The 26,544-nt window shown below is 39.2% G+C and overlaps 1 protein-coding gene across 6 annotated transcripts in view; it reads left to right on the top strand.

The window, feature by feature from the left end:
• Window positions 1-903: 903 nt before the first annotated feature.
• Window positions 904-26,544, top strand: part of chd9 (chromodomain helicase DNA binding protein 9) — an 86,977-nt gene continuing 61,336 nt past the window's right edge. For 5 of the 6 annotated variants that reach the window (XM_044102526.1, XM_044102535.1, XM_044102550.1 and 2 more), the window contains exons 1-2: window positions 904-1,184; window positions 7,351-8,972. In XM_044102526.1, coding sequence (XP_043958461.1) covers window positions 7,437-8,972 — 1,536 coding nt within the window. In that variant the 5' untranslated portion in view covers window positions 904-1,184; window positions 7,351-7,436. Of the gene's footprint in view, window positions 1,185-7,350; window positions 8,973-21,965; window positions 22,050-26,544 lie in introns of those variants that run through there. The other variant, XM_044102571.1, reaches the window with a different exon arrangement.

Raw genomic sequence — 26,544 nt, forward strand, 5'->3', positions numbered from 1 at the left:
AAATCAGATGGAAAAGGTCAAAGAGGGGCATAAACATAATTACAGACAACTGTGGCTCGTAACTATGGTAAAGAAGTTGTCAAGCTAACAATCTGGTTGAACACATTGGAACTTATATTAACTTCATAATTAGGAATCCATCTTGAAATCTGACAAATCTGTTAGTGTTTACTAATGCCAAAACACACAGAATTACTTTTCCATAGCACTATACTTGGTGGGCCATGCAAAAGTATTAATACACCCCAAACTTTCTTACATTTTGTCAGTTAAAAACCATAAATATCTAGCTATTTATAACTCACAACTCAGGGGAAGAATCTGTTAGCGAAGCAGTCAACAAATCTGGCCTCCATGGAAGACTGCTAAAGGAAAGCCATGTAAAGTGGGCCATAAACAATTGCATTAAAGCAGCAAACACGAGAAATGCTCCGATTAGATGAGCCTGACATGGAATTAGTGGAGGAAAGCTAACACTGGACAAAATCCTGGAGATATTCTCTCACCATGATAGCAGAATTTGGATTTTTTTTATCGTGTGATTTTGCTTCCGTTTCAAAATTAATATAAGTGATTCATGAAAAATCACAAAAAAAATCCAGCTGAAATATGTGAAAACTTTCAGTGTGCTTTTTAAGATGTTGCATTTTTGACATCCATATTTGTGTACACAGCCGTGTGTTTATTGTCAACATTCATGTGAACACCACTAGAGGTCAGCATGTACCCACAGTGAGGATCGTGGGTTTCACTTCTGTCACGTTCGCAGTTAGAAGCCACTCCGGTCCATGTGCGAAAGTAAAACCTCTCCGGATTGGCTGTGGCATAGACGCGGCCATCTTATGCACTCTGTCAACAGAGTGAGTATACAGCTGATAACATGATTTAATCAGCCGATCTCAGTGGGGCAGCCGAGTGCGCACAGTTCGCCTTGGTACACATACGCAGGAAATCGGAGCTATATTTTACTTTAAACTGGGTTACTTTAGCAGGTTGCAGCCTGTCCAATCAGAGAGAGAGTCACTAATATGCAAATGCGCTGTTATCGCCGTCACGTCAGCAGCACCAGAGCCGCTGCGCCGTGGTCGCCAGCAGGAGTACAACTAACAACACAGCTCCAACTTCGCCCGATAACACTCTGCCAACACTGACGCCTGGAGTTGCGCTTTAGGGGTTACATCCAGGTAAGAAATAACACCTGTTTTTCATTCTTGTGGCAGGCAGAATTTGGACTCGAACGGTTCTGTTTCATTCAGGCTCGGAGCTGTCAAATATCGGACAGTCAGTTGGTGAGGGTCGGCTCAGCTGTCTGATGACACACCGCCTATCTGAGCGTGTATCCTCCTGCTAGACACGACACCGTCGAGCAGCCGAAACTTAAAAGTTCACCTTTAGACTAACTCGAATAAACAAGCCTGACTTAAAGAGTTTGTCTGGTAACCAAAAATAAGCCTTTAAAGTAGTTCTTCTGTCTTGGTGGTTCTGGTGGTGGTCCTGAACTGACAGCGACCAACCGGGTTGAGTCAGAATGTGAACGTTATGTAAATGCAAGCAGGATTTAAACGTCGATAGTTTAACAATTCAATGGAAACGAAAGTCAAACTAGTTATTATCTCAGGCACCATCACGGACGACCTCTCCATCCATCTTCGGCCTCCACCAGCACCTCCTCTCCCCCTCCTCCACTATGTCCTCCGTGGAAAAACGTCACGACACCTTGTGAATCCAAAGTGAAGGTTTGACCACGTGTGACGCCCCCCTCCGGACAGCTCGGAGCTGAGAGTTTACATTGTTTAAAGCCAATATCCCACGTGCATCGCGTGTCGTTTTTGCTCGGTTGTGCTTTAAAAGTAGCGCAACACATTGCCGCTTCATTGGCTCATCAAACAGCGAGCTCACAGGCGCTGAAGCCATTTCTGCAGGAATTTCAAATGGATGCTGCTCACCCCAGAGTGCAGGTCTGGTTTGTTTCGGTGTAGCTGAAAATAAATAATTTAAAAGAGGTTACGAAATGGGACTTGTTTGTACTTTTACATAGGGGTACAAAAGTTTCTAAATTAAACTTTACTTTCTGGAGCAACGATTTTTCTGCATACTTTATTTTATTTTTTAAATGGCCAGCTCTGCACTCGTTAATCCCAGGATTATATTCCCAAAGTCGCAGTTTAAACGGATTGACTCGCGCAGAAGTTGCCATTGTAGTCCTTTAGGTTTACTTGCTGTTTCAGGGCTCAGTTTTTAAGGGGTCAAATTTCTGTTGATGTGCTACACGAACTGCACGTGCGTGGACGTCATGATTATGAAGGAAACAGCTGGAAACCCACAAGGAGGAACAGAGTCTGTGTCTGAAGCCAGCTGGGAGGCGTTTAATTCAGTAATGAGCAGACATATTAGTTTTAGTCTGAGTTCATGGGCAATATGACATTAGTAGTGTGTTACATTGTTATTCTAGAGATTTACTTTTATTAGTTTGGCTGGGTTTAATGAAAACATTAATACTTTTAGGTACAGTTTGTGACATGCCGTGATAGTTTGTCATATTCATTTTGCTGCTTTGTTTGTAATTATTAATTAGGAAAATACCCTCCCAGAATCTTCCTGGAGCAAAGACTCAAAGTTACCATACCTTACAAAAATTTTCATGCCATTTGAAGGTTTAGGGCACAAACATAGACATGGCATATGTGATAATATTGGTAAATGTTGCGATAACTAAAGTTTCTTTCCGATTTGGTTCCATAGCGAATGCCGAACTCCAGATAATCAGTTTTTCCAGTTCCTGTAAAAAAACATTCTAATGCAACTTATAATTGCCATCTCAACAACAAGGTTTTACTGAAAAGTTGATACTGGCTGAAATATGCTTTTTAGACATTGAGACATTCTACTTGTACTTTAATGACTTTATAACCTTACCACCATTTTACCTTCTAAAACATATGCTGCTTTAAACGACAAGTGTCATTTTATACATCAGCAATAAAGAGCTTGAATGCATTCTCTTTAAAATTTTAGCTAACATTTGTTGCAGACCTGGCGGTTCTTATGTAAATGTACTGTGAACAGTAATTTGGTTCACAATACTTTTGGTTTGATGTACATCCCTGGTTAAAAATGGGATAATTATATAAAATCCACATCTTTGAGTGGCATCTCATGTTAAAATGTTGTTACCTCATGAAAAACATACCTGGATTGTTACTTTTATTCTTCTTTCATGTTTGAGAAATCATTGAAGCTCCTGCAGCAGACACAGTTTTATGGAGACATGCTGCATTAGTTTTCCACCAGCCATGACATTGGCATATAAGCCAAAAAGTTCAGTTTCTGTCTGACCTTCTTCCACGTTTTCAAACTGCAGGCTGGATTTTTGGCAGCCTGGCAGTGCCTCCATATCAAAAGATAATCTTAAAAATTCATATTGTTTTAGAAATTCTCCCAAACTTTATCCCCAAGATGTTTGCTTTGTTTCTTGACCTTCATGATGCTGTTTGTTCACAAATGTTATCTAACAAGCTTAGGAAGCCTTCACTGGACAGCTGCATTTATACAGAAAGTAAATTACACACAGGTGGAGTCTGTTCTACTAATTACATAACTACTCAAGACAGCTGGTTTTACTAAATTTAGTTGATGGTCTTCAGAGTAAAGCATAGCGTTCCTTTATTATGACAATTGTCCACTATTAACTACTTTATTACATAGAACTCTATAATCATAATGGTTCACAGTACATGCCAAAATGATAAAAAACTCAAGAAGTATGAATACGTTTGCATGGTGCTGTGCCTTTTTCATATTTGTATTTTTTTCTTATTTCTCTCCTTATTGTGTCTTTTTGATCAAACTGAATAATGACAAGTGTATGAGATTGAAGCAAGTCTTTATACTAGATATTGTCTGATAAATCTATCTTAAGCTGTTTTCTCTCCTTCATGGACTTTTCTATTAGAATATTGATGATGCTTGAGAGACTGACCAAAATATTTTTTCAAAAAAAAAAAATTATCTGGAAATACTTTCCAGTGTGGGATAATCTATTTTGCTAGTGCTAATTAACTTCTTTAGGGTTGCGGTCAAAAGGGCACACATATTGAATCTCTATTGATGACTTCATGTTTGCTGCCAGTCTGTAGTCGAAGGTGAATGTGATGTTGAGCCTATTTTGTGTGACATTCCACTTTGAAAGTAAACATATTTCCTTTAAGACTTACTCATGTCCCTAAATGTATAGTTGGTTTCTACTCAGATCTAAAATGTTTTAAGTAAATTAAATTACTCATAAAAAAATCTGAGTGGAAAACTAGACCTAAAGTACATTTCTCTAACAAAGATAAAGTTAAGGTTAATGTTGACCATGCAAATTATTAAAAAAAATAAATTTTGGGGATGTTTATTTTTCTTAATAAATGAAAAATGCTTTGTATATGATGAGCTACTGACTGTACAAAGTAGAGATTTACAGTTTTTTGGTGGGTTTTTAGAGCAGGACACAAACGTCCTAGAAGGCAAGAACTACTTTCCATTAATCTAGTCATGGGGCATGCTTACTAGCAGTATGTTAAATTGATTTTGATTACCGGTAATTATCCTGTGATATTTCAAAGACTGATTGCAGTTATCTTGGAAAATTCAGATTTTATTTCAACCATGTGACATGTCAATCCAGATTTAGACCTATTCTCTATTTAATCGCTTTCCATCCATGCTTTGAAATATAGAAATACATAATGCAAAAAGGATAAAACTGTTAACAGTGTCTAGCATAGTAAGAAAAAGACTCAACCTGAAATATCTGTGATGGGTTTTTTTTAAATCTGATTTTACAGCTGGATAACTATACATTTTAAAATGTTTATGTATAGTTTCATTTAACGGTTTTACATATAGTCATTAGTTATTATTAATATTGGACTTTAATTTTGAATTTATACTGCTCTTTTTCTAGGGTTAAATGATTATAGAACACATAACTTCAGTGGTTTCCAGAAGAAAGTTACTTAAGTGTGCTCATACATTTTTTGGGGGATTTTATTTTCTCTTTGGTTCAAATGGAATTAAATTTATACATAACGCTCAATAATATTTCTTTAAGCTTCCTTGCACCCCATTTACACTCTTTTTGTTATCATTAGAATGTTTCTGGCATAATCTTGGCTGAATATTTATGGTAAATTTTCAACTAAATTGAAAGGTTTTCTGGCACACGCCTGGCTACGAAGCATAGTCCGCAAACTAGATTGGTGAACAATGCAAGTTTGGTTGAAATTATTTTTTTTGTTGAGCAACCCATTATATCCAAATTTATCCATTTAACCCAAAATGCCACTCCTGGATAAAACAATAATAATGATCAGGATATTGAAGACTAAGCCAGTAACCAGCAAGGACTGAAGCCCATTATAAACTGTTTAACCACTGTTGTACATCAACGTAGACAGGAAGGGTGTTGACCACGAAAAACTTGCCTGCTCCAAAACAACCACTTCACAAGTTTGTACTATATGCTTTCTGTAGTACGTTTTACAGTTAAGACAAGGCAAAGATTTAGATATTTAGCCACAATAACAAGAAGTGTGTTTGAAGGACCAAAGTTGAGATTTTCAAACCTAACCACACTCAACTAACTGTCAAGCTTGTTGGTGGCACGTTCTTGGTGAGGGTTTTTCCTGCAACAAGTGGCACTACACATGCATTGCAAAACATGGATAAAAGAATTAGAAGGAATACCTCCAAATTCTTCTTAGAGTTCGGAGTTCCAACAGGATGATGAACCCAAACACATACTGACACTGCTTCTGAAATGAATAAAGAGCTTCTGAAATGTTCCACACCTCAATCCTGTTGACAAATTGTTGTCTATGCTTAATCTACAACCCAGTTTAAATAATGTCTATCATTACTGTTGTTAGAGGTCAAATTTTCAGCCCGAAAAGCAAGTGGTTTCTTTAAAATCTGTTAAGGAACGTGTCTCAAAATTTGTGGATATATATGAAGGGTTGTTTTTTTTTGTTTGTTTGTTTTAATAAGTAGCAATGCATTATTTAACCCTGTAAGAAGAACTACATTAGCAGTTAAAGTAAATCAATAAAAGCTAGAATTGTTGACATTCATGTTCAGGATTAGTGTAAACCTCTAACTGGAACTGAACATTTTTGCATCTGTATCTTTTGAGCTGGTGACACACCACCTGTTTGATAACTGATAGTACAAAGAAAACCATTAGCAAATAGCAGGGAAATTAAAAACAGACCTGCTCTTCCACAAAAACAAACAAAAAAATTTACTTTCATTAGTGATTTTTGCCTTCTGTGCATCATGGATGGCTTTTGTCAATGGAGTAAAAAAAAGGCCTGTCATTTTTACAAGAAGGCTACCACTAATTTTGTAGCATATTATTTATATTTCCACCCGCTTCACATATCTAGAGACTGAAATTTTTATTCCCTATTTTATTTGCAAAGTGGCTCAAAATCTGATTGTCAGTAGATTATCTACACCTATGAAAACCTGTGTTCAAGTTTTCTACATGTTCTCAATTAGATTTAGGTCTGGTCAGTGACTGGTCCATTCTAACATAGCAATATTTTGACATAAGTTTTCACTGCAACGTTGAGTATATTTGTGTCCTCTGTGGTTGGCCTGTTTTTGCTCCATCCACCTATCTCTCCTGTGTGCTCCTTGGTCTCCATGATGCTGTTTGTTGTTGTTCTCTGACAGACCTCTGAGGCCTTTTCAAATCAACTGCATGAAAAGCACTGATTGCAAAAGCATGGCATGCTTTCTAGGTTTTTATAGGTAAAAAAAAAACCAAATAACTTTCTGTGTTGCTGTTGTAATATGACTAAAAGCTTTTTATGTTTAATTTAATTTAAACCTTTAATATATTTGAACAAAGCCATTCTTGAAGCTTCATGTTCAACATTTAAAGGGAATATGTCTGTGTTTGGGCTTCAGAGTGCAAGTCAGCACGTAATGACTGACCTGGGAAAGCTTCTGTCATCTTCCGCTGGTCTGTGGTTGCAGAGCACTCGCATGCATGTGCTTAGAGGGCCTCTTCAGCCTCTGCCCTTTGCTGCTGAAATTCTATCAGCTGTCTGCACCTCCCACACATTCTGCAGTAGCAGAGCAGGCAGCTTCAAGCCTTTCATAGGTGGGGGGTTGACGTGAGTGCATGTTTGTGCATATCGGTGTGTGTTTTTGTGAAAGGGTTGGGGGTACAGGAAGAGGCACCTGCTGGTGAATGGTTTACACCAGCTGCTTTGCTCCATTGATGCAAACCATCATTTTCAATAAATATATATCACAAAGAAATTGCTTCTTTTAAATATTTTTTTGTCTTTTTGACAGGAACACCACATAATGGAGATGCTCTAACTGTGAAGACTGACTCATTGGGACCATCTTTGATCCAGAGGTGCCCTCTGATTTCAGTCATGGACTTTTTTGACGATCCCAACCTCTTTGTCGGGGGTTTGGATGGGCTGGATGAAGGTGGTTTCCATTCAGCACCGTCGCTTGTGGATGAGCTCAATCTCAGTGCTGGTTTTGAACCCCTTCAAGTAGAGGCACTTGGTCCGGGGAAGCACCAAGAAATGATGCCACCAGTCTCTTCCCAACAAGCTGTGCCCAGTTATAACCAGCCCATGGTTCATTATACTGGCATTAAGGCAGAGAATCCCCTGGGGCAGGTATTTTCTGGTTCTCGAAGCACAGGGTGCGATGTGGGTCCTGAGCAACATGGCCAGTACCATAGTGCCACCATTAGCCAAGTACCTCAACCCAACGGGCTGTTCTGCAGTACTGGAAGCCCAATGTGGGGCAACCAAGACCAAAATGGGAACATGTTTCACCATGTATCGCAGCAGCAGCAACAACAACAACAACAACTTTGTCATCAGCAACTGCACAACCAGCAACTTCATGGCAGACAACATACTCAGCAGCAGCACCGTTCCGCTCATCAAGCTGAGCAGCAACAGAGAATGCGACAACAACAGCTCCAACGACAGCACAGTCATCAGCAACAGCTGCTAAACCAGCATCAACAGATTACCACAGCCAGTGTTTGCCTGCAGCAACAGCAGCATCATCCCACATTCTCCTTTCTCCAGGGAGGTCAGTCCAGCAGCCAGCAGCAGATACACCATTCTCCGCATCAACTACCTGTAAGAGAATCCCAGTTTCATTCCAGGAGTCTTCCATGTAAGCCTTTTTTGGAACGGCAGAATGCCTCTTTGAGTGGGGCCTGCTTGCAAACACGTCAGCAGCAGGGGAGCTACCAGCTGGTCAGGGGAGGTCCAGCCTTCTCCGGATCAGGACTCGAGGACTCTCACCTTTCATTCCCCATACATCCATCATCTGCAGTACACTCCTTGCCTGCATGCTCTGTCAGTTCAGCTCATGCTTACCAAGCGACGGAGTTCCCTGCCTACCCTGGAGAGCCAGAAATACCCAGTCTCAGTCAGCAGTCTTCATGTAGGCCCATCACTACTACACCAATTACTACTACAGTGCCTAGGCTGCCTGGGACAGCATGCCAGTTCCAGACCACAGCACATGTGAGTCAGCTGCACTCTGGAACAACGGTTAGCCAGGCAGACGAGTGTCCCTTCAGAGCCTTACGCTGTTCTAGAGAAACCCATGCAGTCTGCAAATCATCAGAGCTGTTCGGCGAGTCAGTGAGTTGCTATCCAAGCATGACAAACCACCTACCCTCTGAGCAGCAGATCAGTTGCGGGGTTATTAACACTAATGGGTACCAAGCTTTTGGAGACAATATTATGCCTTCAGAGGCCCAGGATGGAGACTTGGAAGCCCTGGATGCTCCTGACCTCCTGCCTGATCTGCTCCCCCAGCTGGAGGACGCTTTCAGGCAGCAGGACAAATCCAGCTGTTCTTGGTTTGATTCCAGTCAGAAGAAGGGGCACGAAAACAGGAAACCAACAGCTATCGAATGCAAAGAGGAGAAGGTAATATTTTAAATTGGTTTTTATGGATCTGTCCGTAGCCGTTATGTGGTTCTCTCTGGGCTAGATTTGGCCAGGTATGAGTTAAAGTTTTGATAGCCTCTAATGAAATACCATAGGTTCAAAGTATTTCCACAAATTTAAAACAAAAATGTGTAACAATCTTATATTTTATTTTAAACAGCAAAGCAACACTTAGTCCTATTGCTGCCAACATCATGTATATAACAGAACATAATGACACATTTATTTCGATTTTGATACGCATATTTCAGCACAAGTCAAAGTTTTCTGCAATTTTTATTTGTTTTGTTCAAGTGTTTTTTGTTGATATTGTCCCTTTATAGTTATTTTTCTTTTTGAGAAATATGGCATAGCAAGAAGATATTAGTTTGTCTGGTGATCTATTCAGCAAATTGGCCTGCAGTCAGCTGCTAGATACGCATGTCAAATTTGTTAAAAGTTATCCGTGTAACAAAACCTATCGATTTACACTTAGCCACTGTTTAGGCAGCAGTCCTCCTAATTAAGCAAGTGGCAAAAGTCAAAAGTAACAATTCTGTTTTGACAGGAAGTAATCTTCAGCAGAAGCCCGCTCAGAGTTAGCAGCTAAAGGAAGACGTAAAGGATACTTTTTAGGGTTGTTGTAAACGACTATTTTAGTAATTGAGTATTCTATTGATTATCCTTACAATTAATCAAGTAATCCGATTAAAAAAAGATAAAGTAAAACATTGGTAAATCTAACATAACAGCAGTATTACTATTGCATATCAACGTCAGTCCAATTTTTCACATTTGAGCTTTCCTAACAATAACTTTTCTGTAGTTTAGAAAGTTAACTTGTAACAATAATAGCTCACTTTCCAAGTTAACCTGAAGAAAAGTTATACAAAAATCTGAAATTATATTCAATTCAATAATAAAGAGGCATGCTCACAAATGCGCTTATAAAAAATGTCTATACTTCAGCTTTTTGTTTATGTATTCATCTTCAGTGAGTTTAACAAATGAACTCTGACCTTTCCCAAACATTTAGAGCTTTTGTGTCCACATTAGTGACGGGTTTTGACACCTTTGTTCGTCACATACAAAAACACATCTACCAGCTATGTACCGCCACAATAAGCTCTGCCACCCATTTGTTGAGAGCTGGATGATATGAAATACATTTTCTGGTTCGTCCGTAAAGCTACACTTACTTTAATAATATAATGCGCAGCCGCCCGCGGTGTTCAGTCTATCCGCTCACCTGTATAAAGACACCTGCAGCACTCTTCCCCGCTGTTCGCTTTGAACATCAGCCACCAGGAAGCAGCTCCGGGAGGAGAAAGCTGCCGTACTCCAGGCATCGCGCCAGTTATTTTAAGGATGCTTATTGGTCCCCCGAAAAACGAAGAAGACCCAGAGATTATCATGAATCAATAAAATCTTCTAAAGCCGAACTTGAAAACCGGACGTTATGCTGCTAACGCTTAGCTTCCATCAACAACTCAGACGGAAGTGAGAGCTCCACGCAACGCAAATAATAACCCAGCCGAACACGGTGCGCTAAATAATAAAACATAACTTAACGAAGCATCAAGGCAGATAAATTTTCCTCGAGGAATCTTAATAATCGAGAAACTTGAATCGCTCGAGGAATCTTTTCAGCCCTAGGAGTTTCTGTAGGAAGAAAGCATTAATAAGATTAGTGGAATTGCCTGGAGAAGAAAAGTAGTTAAACAAAGAATTGCTTGACTAGTAGTAAGCAGGCTAACAAAAAAAAGTAAACTGCGGAAATCCTACATTTTCAAGCAGCCATATTTTTGGTCTTACTTAGGGAAAAGTATTTAAGCTTTCTTTCAGCCAGCTGACCAGCAATTTTCAGCAACAGGTTGGGGAGCATGGAAGTTCTCGTCTCTCTGGTACTTTGAATAACTGTAAAAGGACATTAGACCTTTAGAACAAGCTGACCGAACACTGCAGAGGTTGACACCTGGATTATCACCAACCGGCCCTGTCATATTCTCAGCCCACCTTGTTTTTACTGCCCTTTAACCTATTTCCTCAACTTACATGTATGCACATTTAACTAACATAGCAGATGTATTGGCTTAAGATAATAATAAAAAAATCTTGTGTTTCATGGCACAGATACCAGGCATTTGTGTAATGTTTAACTATCTGAGGTAGAACATGTGCCTCTCTGCTTAGAAACCTGCAATCAGTGGTGCAGTGGGGGAAGGTGGATTTTAGGCGGTTCCTACAGCAGTTTGAAAGGCTTTCAACATGATAATGGTCAGTCTAGCCTGGCCTGTCTATCTGCCCTGTGCGCCGACAGCAGGTCAGGCCTGATTAGGCTAAGAGTGGCAGGAGTGTCTTCAGGACTTAGCTGTAAGCATACTTAGGGCTATATCAAGATGTGGGTCAGGGCAAGCCAGAGGCACTTGCACACAGCCTTGCTGGAGTGTGGGGGTGGTTGCACACTGTTGTGGTTGCTGCCACAGTTTCTGCGAGTGCGTGTGTATGTAAGTGCAAGCAGTAGGGAAAGAGCTTGCTGTAGGAGAGTGGTTAGCACTTGAGAGACGCGGGGGAGGGGGAAGGTTTGGCGATGGAGAGGGCAGCAGCTCATGGAAAAAGGAGAGAGCTTAGGAAAGAACGGATGGGAAAGATGGGGAGGAAGAGCATGAAAGAGAGCGAGAGACAGAGAGGGAGAGAGAACACAAGTGGAGGGGGAGGTGGAGAGAATGCATTAGCCGGCTGTAACAGGCTTCAGGCGGTTCTTGGACCTCAGTTGGCTGGTAACTTAGCAGCATCCATGCAGCTTCCCAGCCCCAGAGTGACACATGACCAGCAGCACATGCGGCAGGCATTTCATGTTCCTTTGCAAATGCCAATAGGACACCTAAACTGCAACATGTGGTCCTGTTTTAATAACTTGTTTTAGTTCTTGTATTGAAACAATAAAAAGAGAAATTAACTGAGTTAAGCTGAGTCACTAATTCAAATCAGAAAGTGGAAAAAATGACAGAAATGTAATCATAGGGTGATTACATTTCAAATAGTGATGCACTGATATGAAAATTTGGACCGGTATCAATATCCAATATTATGCAAATAATATTGGATATATAATTTCCCGACGCTTTCACCATACTAAAATGAATGACCACATTGCTGACTTCAGCATGGCTTCAGTTAAACTCCCCACAATCCTATGCTGCAGCCCTGTCATTGTGACATGATCAAACAAACACTGCTCCCCCCTTAAGAAAAAAAAATGACATTAATAATAAAATAAATATTGGTCGATTATATTCCTAATTTTAAAGATTTCTTTCTGTACATTATAATTTACATCTGATGAAAACCCGAAATTCAGTATTTTAGAAAATGAGGATAATTCCTAAGACCATTTCTGTATCTTTGATACAGAAATGTGGGTATACTGAAAAATATCCATTATAATATATACACTCTGTACTTCGTCAGTGCTACTTTTGCATAACTTGCTGTATCAATAGCCCCTTTCGCAAAACACCTCAAGGTGTTTCACCCATGATTTGCCAAGTGGCCTTGTGTCACGTGACCTGTATAAGGGCAGGCCAGATTCATGGATTTAAGGGTACGATGCATTTATGACATATCTTGTATACCCCCATTATGGAGCTTAAACCAGGTATTAGTATATTTTGCAGCATGAACATCCCCATAAAGCTTGCCAGCAGAGGGAAGAATAAAGCTCTCTAAAAGGCTCTGGCTCTGGCTGCTCTGACTTTGGATTAGATAATATTGTGAATCACAATAAACCTCAAGAAACTGTGCCCTAACACAGTCATTTTATTCAGCTGTGTTAGAGTGGGGATGCATCTAAAACTTGCATCCCCAGGTTTAGATCATGCCATTGAGGGACAGTCGAATCCTTTTTCTCTGGCAAGGCACTTCTGATGGTATTATTGGTTCAGGCATGGCTTATCTAGAATAATGTGACAATTGTTGCCCATTTCATTGGGATATTTGTGTTTGGAGGCTCTCTTTTCTTTATTTCTGTTGCCTGTGCATTTTTTTCTACCACTTAGCTTTCCATTAAGCATGTTTGGTTCTGCTGGACAATCATGTCAGAAGCCTTTCCCATGATTTTGTAGGACATAATATAGCTATAACATTTATGCATTCAAAATTCTTATTTTATTAATCTTATGGAATATAAAAAAATGCTGAAAAATGCTTCTTTGGGCTTTCATTGGCTGTGAGCCATAATCGTTACAATTACTAGAAATGAGTACTTTCGATTCGGGCGGAAACTATTAAGTTATTGAAATAACCAACTAATTTAGCGATTCATTCATTTTTAATTGATGTATAGAAACTGATAAAAAGACAATTTACTGAAAATCAACATATTCAGAAGAGTACTTATGCTAAAACTGCAAAAAAAAAAAATAAATTTTACATTAATGATAAAAACATGTTTGTCTGTAATGTTTCACTTAAAACTGAAGTTTTTTAATGAATTTCTTATATTGTATAAAAAAGGATTAAATCGGTAATAATAAACCTTTATAATGTGTCAACTGTAACAAAACAATCTATTACAAAAATTCATTAGTTGCAGCCATACTTGCAATCAGTGATGGCATAGTTAGTTTGAAAAAGTTACTTTAATCGGATTACTGATTACTCTTCAAAAAAGTAACTCGGTTAGATTACTGACTACTTGATTAGGCAAGTAACTAAGTTACATTAAAGTAACTTCTAGTTACTTTCAGCAGCTGCTAACAACAACGTTGTGAAAATTACATCGAGCTTTGCCAGTACTTAAATGCAAGCTATTTTATAATGGTAACATCAACAATGTGTCTCCACTTAGAAGGTTGAACTGAAGGGGAGATTGTTTAATGGTTACAACAGTACAAAAAAACGTTAATAATTTGTGTGTGTTTTTGGGTTGTCCACTATAGACTGGAAAACTCTAAGAAGGACTTTAAAGCCCCCAGCCCTCCCCCCAGCCTCCAGGTTGTGCGTTACAGCCCTGTGTTTGGTGTAAGAGCGCAGCACACAGAGCTCCTCCTGGGGCTCCACAATTCAGATGCACAGATTTGTGACACTTATCTTAATATTACTGATTATAATGGCATTTAGTTGTACAACTTTACGGACTCGTTCATTGGTGGCTGTTTTCACGTTTATTGTGTTGTTCATATTAGTCTCGATGTTTGCAATTTTCTGGAGCTCAAGACTAAGCTCAACGTCATTCAGAGGTAATATATTAACTTGACACTAACAAAGACACAGTGGGACGGATCACCCGGGAAATGATGGACTAAAACTAACTGGATGTCAGACAAATTCTGGGATTTATTATGAGTCTCTGCTTATTTCCAAGCCCAAATGAGCAACTTCATGTTTAAAAACAAGCCCAAAAAGGCGAAACCCGCGACTCATTAAATTTGCAAGCGACTTTAAAAAAAACAACAACAACAAAAAGACAAGCCCAAAGCCGCTTATAATAATCGGACTTGGCAACAGAAACTCAAAATAGTCCCTATTTTTCCATCAACAAAATGCGCATGTCCCTCTTCCCTCCATTGTTTATGTTTCTGTCACTGCTCATACTGTCGCATGAAAACAGCGATCACTCCCCAAAAATTCAATTCCAAAAGAAGATAGTAACGCAAAGTGATTTCGTTAAGTAACTGTAGTCTGACTACTGGATTCGAAATGGCAAAGGGTGAGATTACTCGTTGCTGAAAAAAGTGATCCGACATCAGTAACGCGTTACTTAGTAATGCGTTACTGACGTCATGACGTCACTGCTTGCATTATACTTACGAGTGTATGTTTGAGTGTGTATGCATGTGGAGTGAATTTGTCCAGTAGAAGTTTCATTTTTTGAACTGACTGAAAATGAATTGCAAATTCAATGTTATTGTAATTGAACACACCCTCTTAGATGTATGTATGTGCTCTCTGGCATTATATTATCCTCGTCTTTTCTGTCTCTACTCTTACGTTCTTTGTGTAGTAATTGTGTATGTAACTACAAGGTTGCAGGACCTGCTTGAGTGACTAATTTTTGATCTCTAAACAAGGTCTGTTTCCTGGCAGCAGACCTGCCATGTGTCGCTGCTTCTGAAACCAGATCTGTGGCCCTGAGCCAAAACACAAGTGGTGTTTTGAGTACCCTGACTTTTCCTCAGCAGATGACAACAAAACTTATGGTCTTCCTTAACCGGCGCTCATCCTCATTGCCCATTGACTCATCTGCAGAGGTCCTTGATTGAAAAAGGGCCTTGAAGCACAGCCATACGCAAGAACCTCCTCCCTGTCTGTGTCAACATCCAGGCTTGTGTTGATGCTTACAGGCTGACTGTGCTATTCAAGTGCACTGATGTGTGAAGAGCCTGCTGATGGCGTGTTTGCTGAACAGGCAGGGCATCAGGGGAAAGCGGCCCACTCTCCTCTCCCCCGCAGTGAATGTGACTAATTAGGGTTTCCAGTGACTGTAATGGTCAGCTGCATATGTGATGAGCAGCCAAGGCTCAGCACTGATTGAGTGGCCCAGGTTTCTGTGTTCTACAGTTAATTTGAGTATAACAGGTTAGTGTGCAGTAGCTGGTTATTAGCTTGACTCCCATGATAACAGCTAGGGCCTTGCAGCTTGCCTGAAGCAGTGAAGCGATACTTCGCTGGGCTGGGTCCTGGTTTGTGGTGCTTGTGTTCACGTCTTGTCGGTCACAAGTCTGATACTGTTGTGTGTCTTCAGAAACCCAGACAGGAAGACTGGTGTAGTTGCAAACTCTGTACATGTGACATAGGTAGAGAAACTGATATTGAAATTTTATATAATTTTATATACTGTAGGGTTGTGATACATGTAGTGTCAAAAAAATCAATTACTGTCTTTTTTTTTTAGGGTTTTAATTACTTGTTTTAAACAATCTGGTATCAACATTCTTTGAATAAAATACATAGCTGAATGTTTATCTGAAAATCAAAGCCTGTTTTACTATAAACTTTGGCTTTCATTGCATATCATGAACATAATGCTAAGATGTGCACTTTTAAGTACAAAAAATAGGGATAACGTGTTAGTCTGTTGCAATAAGCAATTAATCAGTTAATTGCATGATAAATTAAAATGAGCTTGATCATTTCTATTCTCACTATTTTTTAAAAGGAAATCTGGCCTTCTCATAATTCATTTTTAATGCTTTTGGTTTTGTGTGGTTTTTATTTCCTTTTTATTGTTTTTGTTTGTTTTGTTTTGGATATTTAAAATATATTTCAGTTACAACGTAGAGTGTTATGTACTTAAGGTGTATGAGTCATTTAGAGGAACTTGCATTATTATACCACTCTCACTACATTACTTGAAAATTGTCCCAAAACTGTTATCATTTAGGTTATCATTCAGGAATCTTTAGGACAATTTATCGACTATAAAATTTATCCTGACAAACCTAATAATGTGCCACCTTCTATATTACAAAAACAGATGACATTATTCATTTATTGTGTTCAAAATATTTGGCATGAGTTGAATTTTTAATGAAGTAAAAATACTAATTTCAGTCATGATTGCAATTCTGTTTTACACCTTTTTTAAATTTAATATTAGACATTTTAATATAGCAACCAAATATTCCTTACCAATTGTATTTATTAACCATATGTATCATAAATTATTTTGACAGTTTGACTCACACTTAAATGTGACAGTGTTTGTTTTTCAACACTTCATTAACCCCTGGGGGTTGTCGACTCAGGTCCTAATGCGACACACTTGTGCTGCTGTGTTAGTGAAACATTACCGTGCATTTATTGTCACCTAAGGTGGAGTTTTCCTGCACTTAAGTCACAATTTTTTAAATTTTTTCCTAAGCTGTAAGGCAGGACCACCTGTAGAGGATGCCCTGTCCAGTTTGGGGCTAGCGTGCATTATTAAATAGCTACTGTTCAGACTTGTGTGGGTGCTGATGCCTCCTGCTGTGGCAGCACATTGCAAATCTCCTGACTGGAGGCCTTGGATTGTGCCTGCAACCACTGCAGGACACAGGAGGCTGCAGCACCTCTTCTCGCACAGAAGGAATGTGCTGCCCTGTGGGATTTCTGCAGCAAGGGGCTTGCAGTATTGGGAAAATTGCCAAAATTGTTAAAATAGACCTGTTAATTCCAGTGTCCTGGCAGAGTGAGCATTGAGAAGTTCTGCTTTTTTATATTTGTGCAAAATAGGTTTTGCACAAATGTGGCTCTATGATAGAGTAGTCGTCTTGCAATTGGAAGGTTGTAGGTTCGATTCCAGCTTCCTCCTGCCACATGACGATGTGCCTCTGGGCAAGGCACTTAACCCCAAATTGCCTACTGATCTGCGTATCGGTGTATGAATGCGTGTGTGTTTGTGAGTGCGAATGGGTGAATGTCACTCTAGTGTAGAGCACTTTGAGTGGTCAAAATGACTGAAAAAGCGCTATATAAGTTCAGTCCATTTACCATTTAAAAGCAAAACTATAGAAATCCCTGCAACGAAGCTAGCTGGTGGCCCTTTAGTTTTCCCACATCTTTTCTCTAATATTTCCACAGAGACAAATTTGTCCTTCTTGTGAAGGAAAAGTTGAGTATCCTTCTTTCAGCCAACTAACTGGAAATGCACAAGAGTGCAGAGTGGGTAAGACTTCATTACTCTATGCGTTGCCTAGACAGAGAAACTCTGTTTATGCTTTTTCTGGTATCTCATTAAAATGATTTTGAAGTGCAGGAATCTTATGATAAAAAACTGCAGCTGACTTAAAACCACAACCTGTTGAAACTTTTGTATAAATAGTAAATTACTTGATTAAAATTTTTTATGTATCAAATTCAAACTAACAATGAATAAATACTTCAGAAAATCATCCCTGTTATGATCAATATAGTAGAATATTTCAGAAATAATTGGTTCAAATTACAAAAAATAATGTTATACATCTTTTATTTATTTTTATTTTTTTTGCAAACCCATAATATTACAAATGTATGCTATTCTTATACAGATTTGTCATACTATGACAGTTTGTTGCAAAACGGGAAAAAAATGTTGAAGGAAAGGCGTAGACCAGGGGCCTCAAACTCCAGTCCTCAAGGGCCGGTGTCCTGCAACTTTTAGGTCATTAGCAAGGCTCTGCAGAACTTATCTACACAAGGAAAAGGTAATTAAGCCATTTCATTCCAGTGTTTTGTACCTGTGGCTCATTTAAAACTGCAGGACACCAGGCCTTGAGGACTGGAGTTTAACACCTATGGTGTAGACCTTCAATTTTTTTCTGTTGCCTTGCAGAACAATGACTGACATCTCCATTTTTTGGTTCAGTATGTTTTGTCTTAATTAATGTATGTTTTGTATAACATCTGTCTGAATTGTCTGAGCTAAATATGGGTGCAAATTAAAATTAGCCCCAAAGGCTAGATGGAAACTGGTTTTAGTGATTTGTAGGACATCAGCGGTGCATTTAAAACATTAAAATGGGAGTTTTTCTTGTTACTTGTTCAATCAACTCTGAGAGAATCCTGAACTTTGAGAGCACTGCAGACAGTGTCTCTCTTGCTTGGCCCCCATTTTCTGCTCTACTTTACAAGATCTAAATGTGACACACTGCCTTAAAAGTGTAAAATCTTTTATTACTGCAAGTCAGTAAATCTAGTTTAAACCGGTTCTTCACAGCAAAAGTCTATTTTTAAAAATTAGTTAAATTAACACGTTATGGGGGCATGCTGTGGTGGCGTAGGGGATAGCGCGACCCAGGTCTGGAGACCTTCAGTCCTCGACGCGGCCGTCGCAGGCTCGATTCCCGGACCCGGCCGACCTTTGCCGCATATCTTCCCTCCTCTCCTTCCCCCTTTCCTGTCACCCTACTTTCAAATAAGGAACACTAGAGGCCACAAAAAGACCCCCTGGAGGGGGAAATAAATAAATAAATAAATAAATAATTAACATGTTATGACCAATTAATCAAACCCAAAAGCTAAGAATTTTTACTTTAAATGTTTGAAACATTGTTGTCCATCAACTATAACAGACCAGAGGCATAACGAGCAGCAAACAGCACACCTGCTCTGTCAGCACTGCCAGTCTCTTGAACTACATTCCTATGCTACTCTGGCAGCTCTTCATTCGCACTATTTAGTTTTTCTTCATCTTTTTTGTGTGGACAGATTGGTAGACGCCTACCTTTGAACTGATGCTGGAGGAGTTGCTTTGAGTGCATCACTGCATCTGTCCATGTACGCTTACTAAAATGCTACATGCTCGTATTTTTAGTTTGTGGAGGTGTTGGAATACTTGGCTTTACCCTAAATATCTCAGCAGAATAAGATAACCACATAAATGAACTGGCTTTGCTGTTTTGCAGAAAATCTGCAGTTGATTATTCAAACTGATTACGCTTGATGGAGATCTTTGGTGGAAACATGCAAACTACTTGAGGCTCATCTTAGTGCACTACAATATAATCAAAACCTTATTTTTAATAAGAGTAATAAAACTAATCAAATTTGCCACACAGATTGATGTATTTTATCCATTTACTACTGTTCATTTTGAAATGACTTCCAGATAACAAGGCCCAAGATTCAACTGATTAGAAAATTAAATTACCAAAGATAATTAAATAACATACATATATTTGAAATACAAATGTATAATTACACACATTTTCCCCAGCAAGTATATTGCTGTGTGAACACAGAAACTCATTTCTAAATGGGTTGGCTGTTCATTGAATGCTGTATTTAAGCATATTATGGAAAGTCAAGTGGAAGGAAAAAAGGAGTACAAGCATTTGTGACCACACGGCTAGATTACTGTAATGCACTTTACATAGGAGTCAGTGATTTATATATTTCCCAGCTTCAGAGGATACAAAATGTTGCTGTACGTCTTTTAACAGGAACAAGAAAATATGACCATATTTCCCCTATTTTAGCTTCCTTACATTGGTTACCAGTACATTTTAGGATTCATTTTAAAATCCTTTCATTTGTTTTTAAAGCTCTTAATGGCCTTGCCCCTCCCTATTTGTCTGAACTGTTACATTCTTACACACCCTCCCGTCCCCTCAGGTCAGCTGATCAGCTGCTTCTGAAGATACCAACAACAAAGTGCAAGCTCAGAGGGGACCGTGCTTTTTCTGTGGCAGCTCCCAATCTATGGAATGGTCTACCTTTGGGCATAAGACAGGCCTCTTCTCTTGTTGTTTTTAAGTCCCTTCTGAAGACCCATCTTTTTTCCTTGGCTTCTGGCACAATCTGAGAGGTTTTACTTTGTTTTATTGTGTCTGTATGTATTTTATTTTTCAATCTTTTCTATTTTATAATTGCACTGTATTTTATGATTGCGTATAGCACTTTGGTCCTGTCGGTGTATAAAGTGCTTTATAAATAAAGTTGGTATGGTATGGTACAAGCAACAGCAGCACTGCAACCCAGAACCCTTACAAAAAAATCCCACGAAAATCACATGAAAATCACATGTGAAAACATGTGATTTTTGGTGTGATTTTCACATGTGATCACATGTGGAAATGTGTGAATCACATGTGGAAATGTGTGATTCACATGTGAATCACATGTGATTTTACCACGAAACGTTCCAAAATCACACGTATTCATGTGCTTTCACATGTGATTCACATGATTCACTTGTAAAATTTGTGTGAACCACATGTGATCACAGGTGAAAGTCACATGTGATTTTCATGGGATTTTTTTGGTAAGGGAACATATGCAGAACTGCTACATTCTTTGTGCTAAGCCAGTACTGAACCAGATCTGACATCAGAAACTGGACCGTTGTTCCAAAGTCGTCTTTTTGGGTAAAAGTAGATTTTGAATTTCATTTGGAAATCAAAATAAATGCTTGAAACATGTCACACTTTAGTCTTATCAACCTGTAAAAATATCAGTCATATTTTTAATTCAGTTACTGACTTTGGCTTTTAAGTGACATTTCAGTTAATTGTGTATTGCATTAAGAGCAGCTGTGATTATTGTGGATAAAAGCAGCTCCTGAACTGAAACCTTGGTGTCGTCCATTTGATGCCATTTTAGCCTTAAAACCTTTTGTTCTGCTGCCAATCTCCTTTGTTTCACACATTGATGTGTGTTACAGTCACTGTTGCTTTAACAGAAAGCTCTATTGTAATTTTTTTCCTGCACTGCTGCTGGGTTGTAGGGTTAGTACTTTTCATCACAGCAAAGGCTTCAAATGTGAGAATGCCAGCGGCTGCTGTGCTGAGCAAAATAGAAAAGAGATGGAAGTAGCGACTGGTGGACACTGATGGATACTGATGGCCTGGGCTGCTGTAGCCACTAGAGGCCCCCTGGCAGTGACAGTGAGCAGGTGCCTCATCACTGCCTGTCTGCATCGTTTCCTTAGATTTATTTGACTGGGTATTAGTTCCTTTCCCCTCTCCTTTTTTTTGGTGTTGACCAGTAAAATTAAAAATAAAAATAACACCATGCTTGGGAAGGTTGGGAGTTTATTTCTTTGAACTAATTTTGATATGTGGCAGGGTTGCTTTTTTCTTTTTTAATATGCTGGAAGCTTCTGCAAGTCCTGACACACCAGCAAACCAGACTGGGAGGGTAATGCCATAATCAGCCCTGAAACTTGACACTAAGCATCAACCCTGGCTCTCATCCCAACACCCTCATGGGCTGCACACCAACACAGGAGCATTCTGCACACTCACACTCCTGGGAAATCTGCTGTTTCTGTGGCCACATGGTGGAGAGCTGACTTATTCACACACTTTCTCTCTCTGCTCACCTCCCCCTACATCCCCAGATCCCTCCCTCTTAGTCTGTCTCTCTCTCTCTATCTCTCTCTCTTGCTCTCTGAAGCAGTCTGTCGGTTTCATCCGGCCTGATCGTCCTGTCTCTCTGGAGACCTGCCAGATGAGGGCGGAGGCGGGGATAATTGAGGGTCAGAGGTAAACAGGAAGTCATGAGGGTTTTGCTTTGGCCGGAAGGGGAGGGCTCAGAGCGTGAGGGGAGGAGGAAGTTGTACTTGGAGTGAGTGTATCGGGAGCATGTGGGAACGCTGCCAGCCCCAACTTTACAGTAGGTCTGAATTTTAACCGAGTCTTACTGCTGCTTTACTTCCCTTTCTGCTCTCTTTTTGCCACCTTATGTAGAGATCGAGAGTATTTGAATCCTTTGTTTTTCAGAGTTAATTGGTTGGGGTTTGTTTGTACTGTAAATCAGCGTTGAATTGTTGCCTGAGTTTCTGTGCAACTGGAATGTGATACTTGTGACATGAAGCAAGCTCCATGAACTCGAGTTAACCTCTCACTGGCAGACACTAAAGCTGAACCACAGCAGTGCCTCTGATTATACCACGGCTTAATTTGAACAAGACAGGAGGAGAAAAACTTGTAGAGTAGCTCTGAGCTGCGCGCGGTAGACTAAACCAGAAACACGAAGGTTTAATGACCTCTTTGTCCTTGTGTTTTTACCCGACACAGTGGGTGAAGAGTGTTAATGGGAGTGCCTGTGAAAACCTTTCAAATACACTCTTGGATTAATTTCAGGAGACGTTAAACTTGATGAACTGTGGTGCTCCATGTGAACTTCTGTTCCGGTTCATGTATTTCTGTTATTTAAGTAAATTTTAAGTACATTAAACACAGAAGTAGTATGGCGACTTGCTAGTTACTAATTTGTTAGTTGAGCAAACAGGTTCTGTGTCAGTAGGAAGTCATAAGCTTGTTGCCATGGATGCATCTGTATGTGAAGACTTTGTTTATTGAGCGTTGTGATTGTAGTAAAACATTCAATTTTAGCTGACATGACAAATAAATTGCTCAATTTCTGCCTACTTGATTGAAGAAAGTTGCACACTCTTGTCAGAATTGCCAACCTGGTTGTTTTACATAAATATCATAATTCAGTTTTAGTGGCCGAAGCGATTCAAATCACATAGTTACAAGAAATCTGTCTATTTGAACTACTGAGTACCATTAAACCATAGACAGGAGAGTAGATGCAGAAATAGTTAAGACGCTCTATTTTTCAAATTAAAGAAATCCACAATTTATATTTGACTAATTATTTGAAAATAGGTTTTATACCGAACATTGTACTTGCACTTTAATAACGTGGAGACATAAACTGAATCATGTCTGTCATTTTTTTAGACACCCATTGCTTTTTAAATGAATCAAGATGATGTAAAGAAAGAAAGAAAGAATCATGTGTTGGAGTTACAAACGTACAGATCAGAATATCCAGAAAGACTCTCATGACTTAAACTTGTCTTTGAGTCAAATTATTATTTTTCCAAGGACAAATTTTGGGATTTTTACCATCCGTGCTGCCTATGAAATGCCTGGAGATGTCAGGATCTTGTGACCGTAAACAAAAGCTTTTATCTTAAGACCAAATTAATTAAGCTGTTTTATAAGAAGGAAATACCTGGGAAAACTTTCTGCTCCATACATAATAAGTTGAACTGACGTGTTGCTCTCTGCTATTAAAGTCATAACACACAGCTGGCTTTATAGTTGGGATTATTGTTCGACCGAAAGGTGAACCCGAGTCTTTGTCTGAAGTCTCTTCAGATTTCATCTTTCCAAAAACTGTGTCCTGTTTTAAATGCATAATGCTGCCAACTGAATTTTACAATATGACTACTCGTCGCTTCTTTCTACAAAGTTTTGATACTTCAGAATGAGCTGTTGATTTCTGTAGCTCCTCCAGAACTCGATAGGCCAAACACACCAAGTCATGCATGTCTTGGTGTTTTTGGAGTTGTGCCATTTTGTTATCATGATGCTGTTTGTTCACTGATGTTTTCTAACACAGCAGACGCTTGGTTTATGTTATGATTAAATTAGAGTATCAGAGAACTTTCAGAGTACAGGGGTTAGAAAGCAAACGCACAATACCTTTTTTTCCAAATGTAATTTATAATACATTTAGAAACTATGGATGTTCTTCCTCTTCACAGTTAGGCATTGCTTTATGTTAGGTCTGTCACATAAACTCAAAATATGATGAGGACTTACTTCAGAATGCTGAGTAATGAATGCATGTAGGGGAGTCTTTATGAGGATTTTTACTCCTTGCCAAGATGTAGAAACCAAGACTAGACAAAAGAAATCCTCACTTCATCACATCCTGAAGGCTGGAGGTTGACTAATCAGGGAACCACCGTGTCCTGCCTGTGCACTGTTATGATTTCACCGCTGTCTTTGTTCCCTTACAAGCAGGCATTGGCCCTTTTCTCTCCTTGCGCCGAATCAATAATGAAGGAGTTGTAAAGGTCTGGCAGTAAGCCCCTTACTTCCCTCGCACTTCATCCCTCACTCATGTCTCTACTTCCCTTTCTCTCCTCCGTCTGGCGCTCTCTAGTGCATCCTGAGGGACCTCCTCTCAGCTCCACTCTTCAGTTTGCTCCGACCTTCCCGTTAATGAATAGCATCATCCAGCCTGCTTGTTTTGTACAGTTCAGTTTTGCTTCAGTGCCTGGCGTGTGACCTGCTGTGCCATCTTTGATTCAGAAAGCAGCACATCATTACTCTCAACAACCACAGTTTTAGGAGGAGACTTAAAGGGGGAGCAGGGATGCGGTTAAATTGTGCTTGTAACCCATCATGTAAAGTCCACAAAAAACATTTGCTGGTTTGAAAGGCAGAACAAGTTTGTTTCTTACATTTGCAGTAGATGAATCACAAAACACCAGCAAAAATGTTTAGTTCTTCAAAGGTTGCAAATACTTTCAAAACCACTGCATTTATAGGAAAAAGTTAGGGATGGAGACTTGTATGTAAATACCAGTCAATGCAGCTGTAACACAGCTAAAAATATCTGCTGCAAATTTATCTCAGGTTGTCTTTGGTTGAGAGAGAGTTGAATTGGTTCCTGAACCACCACAGAGTACCTAACATTATCAGAGATTTTCTTTCATGACAAAATGTTTTTGCCAACAGCTGATAATTGCACAGCATGCAGGGAGCTTTAGGCTATTAGAAGCTGGCCAATTCAGGTTATTCAACCAGGTACTGCCAATCGGAGCAGGTGCCAAGTCCTGCCGCAAAGTGAAATTAGCATCCAAGGACAACTTGAGGAAGCATAATGTGCTCTAAAAGAGGAATGTGATGACTTTGGACTTCAGAAAACAGACACACACTAGCAGATGATATGGCTTTCCAAATCCTCACTGGCTGTAGAAATCTACACTGGATCTCAAGAAAATTGGATTCAGTGCCTCCACACTCTTTGGTGGCTTTTAAAGAACTGACCGAGTCCCTGTGTTTCATTTGACTTGTCTCTGCTTCATTGTTAAATATGTGGTTGTCCCTGTTGCTTTTGCATCTTTTTTCTACCACAGTTTTTCCTTCCACTCAACTTTCCAATAATTATTTTGGAAACAGCACTCTGTACAGTGAGCTTCTAATGACGTATCCTACTTGTATTTGTCCCATAATCGTGTGGGCCACAACATTCGTATAATAAAACATTTCTGTTTAGAAATCCATTTTATTGATCATGTTTGATATTCAAGCCATTGACAATACAGTTGCAATTTATCACTTTCTGTGTAATGAACCTATTTGATTGCAATTATTTTAAAATTAATTACTGAGATAAATTTACTTTAGATGATATTGTATTTTAAAACATCTTGATATTGGCAGTGAATTCAAGTTTAAACTTAACCAAAGAATGCTAAATGATGATTATGATGATGATGATGATGATAAGGGAGTTTATTTATAGTGAAATTTGCCTTTCCCGCTGCCTATACTTAACAGGAAGAAGATGTAAAAACAGTTTGAGAGAGGATGAAATCCATTTTATGATAAAGTCAGGTTTATCATTTACCAAAAGCCCTTCTTTCAGATTTAACTTTGTGCTTCTTCTAAGGTAAAACTGACAGAAAACATCAAAATTTATTGCTTGATGGTTGAACATCAGTGGGATTTAAGAGAGAATTTACGTCTTAGATTCTCTCTTAAATCTAACTTATGCTCATTAGTGCACACACCCTTAAAATATCTTAAATCATGCTGAGCAGCTGCCCTCTAAGCTGACACTTGAAGAGGGAATGAAGAAGAGCAAATGCCCTAGTTAGAATAACTGCCTTCTCCTCTTAGTCATAGAGCTTGATTGATGCCAAGTCAGGCCTTGGCTGTTCTCTAAATGGTTTTGTTTCACTGTGTGTGGTCTTTATGCATTAGTTCCTTAAGAAAACTGGATTTCAGTCCATTCATTCATCTATTTTGCAGGGAGCATTTTTGAAGACCGCCATTGCAAACAGTGAGTACCAGTGATGCTGTGATGGGAACAAGTTGTAACAATGAATATAAAAGAGCTCTAAGACTGGCTGTTATTGGTATGCTGTGCACTTTAGGTTTGTACAACTCTCTCTTTTTTGTCTTTCTCATACCACATAAAAGATCATAAAAATAGGTCAATATATTTCATAAATGTTCAGAGAATTTCTCCTTAACCAGCATTTCTATACAGTATGTATAGAAATGCAGTAAGTCTGGTGTTCACCTATGTCCCATCAAAATGTTTAATATGCGTCTCTACACACAGATCTGTTTAA

This window comes from Gambusia affinis, linkage group LG02 (genome assembly GCF_019740435.1).
Source record: "Gambusia affinis linkage group LG02, SWU_Gaff_1.0, whole genome shotgun sequence".
In the NCBI taxonomy this organism is placed as follows: Eukaryota; Metazoa; Chordata; class Actinopteri; order Cyprinodontiformes; family Poeciliidae; genus Gambusia; species Gambusia affinis.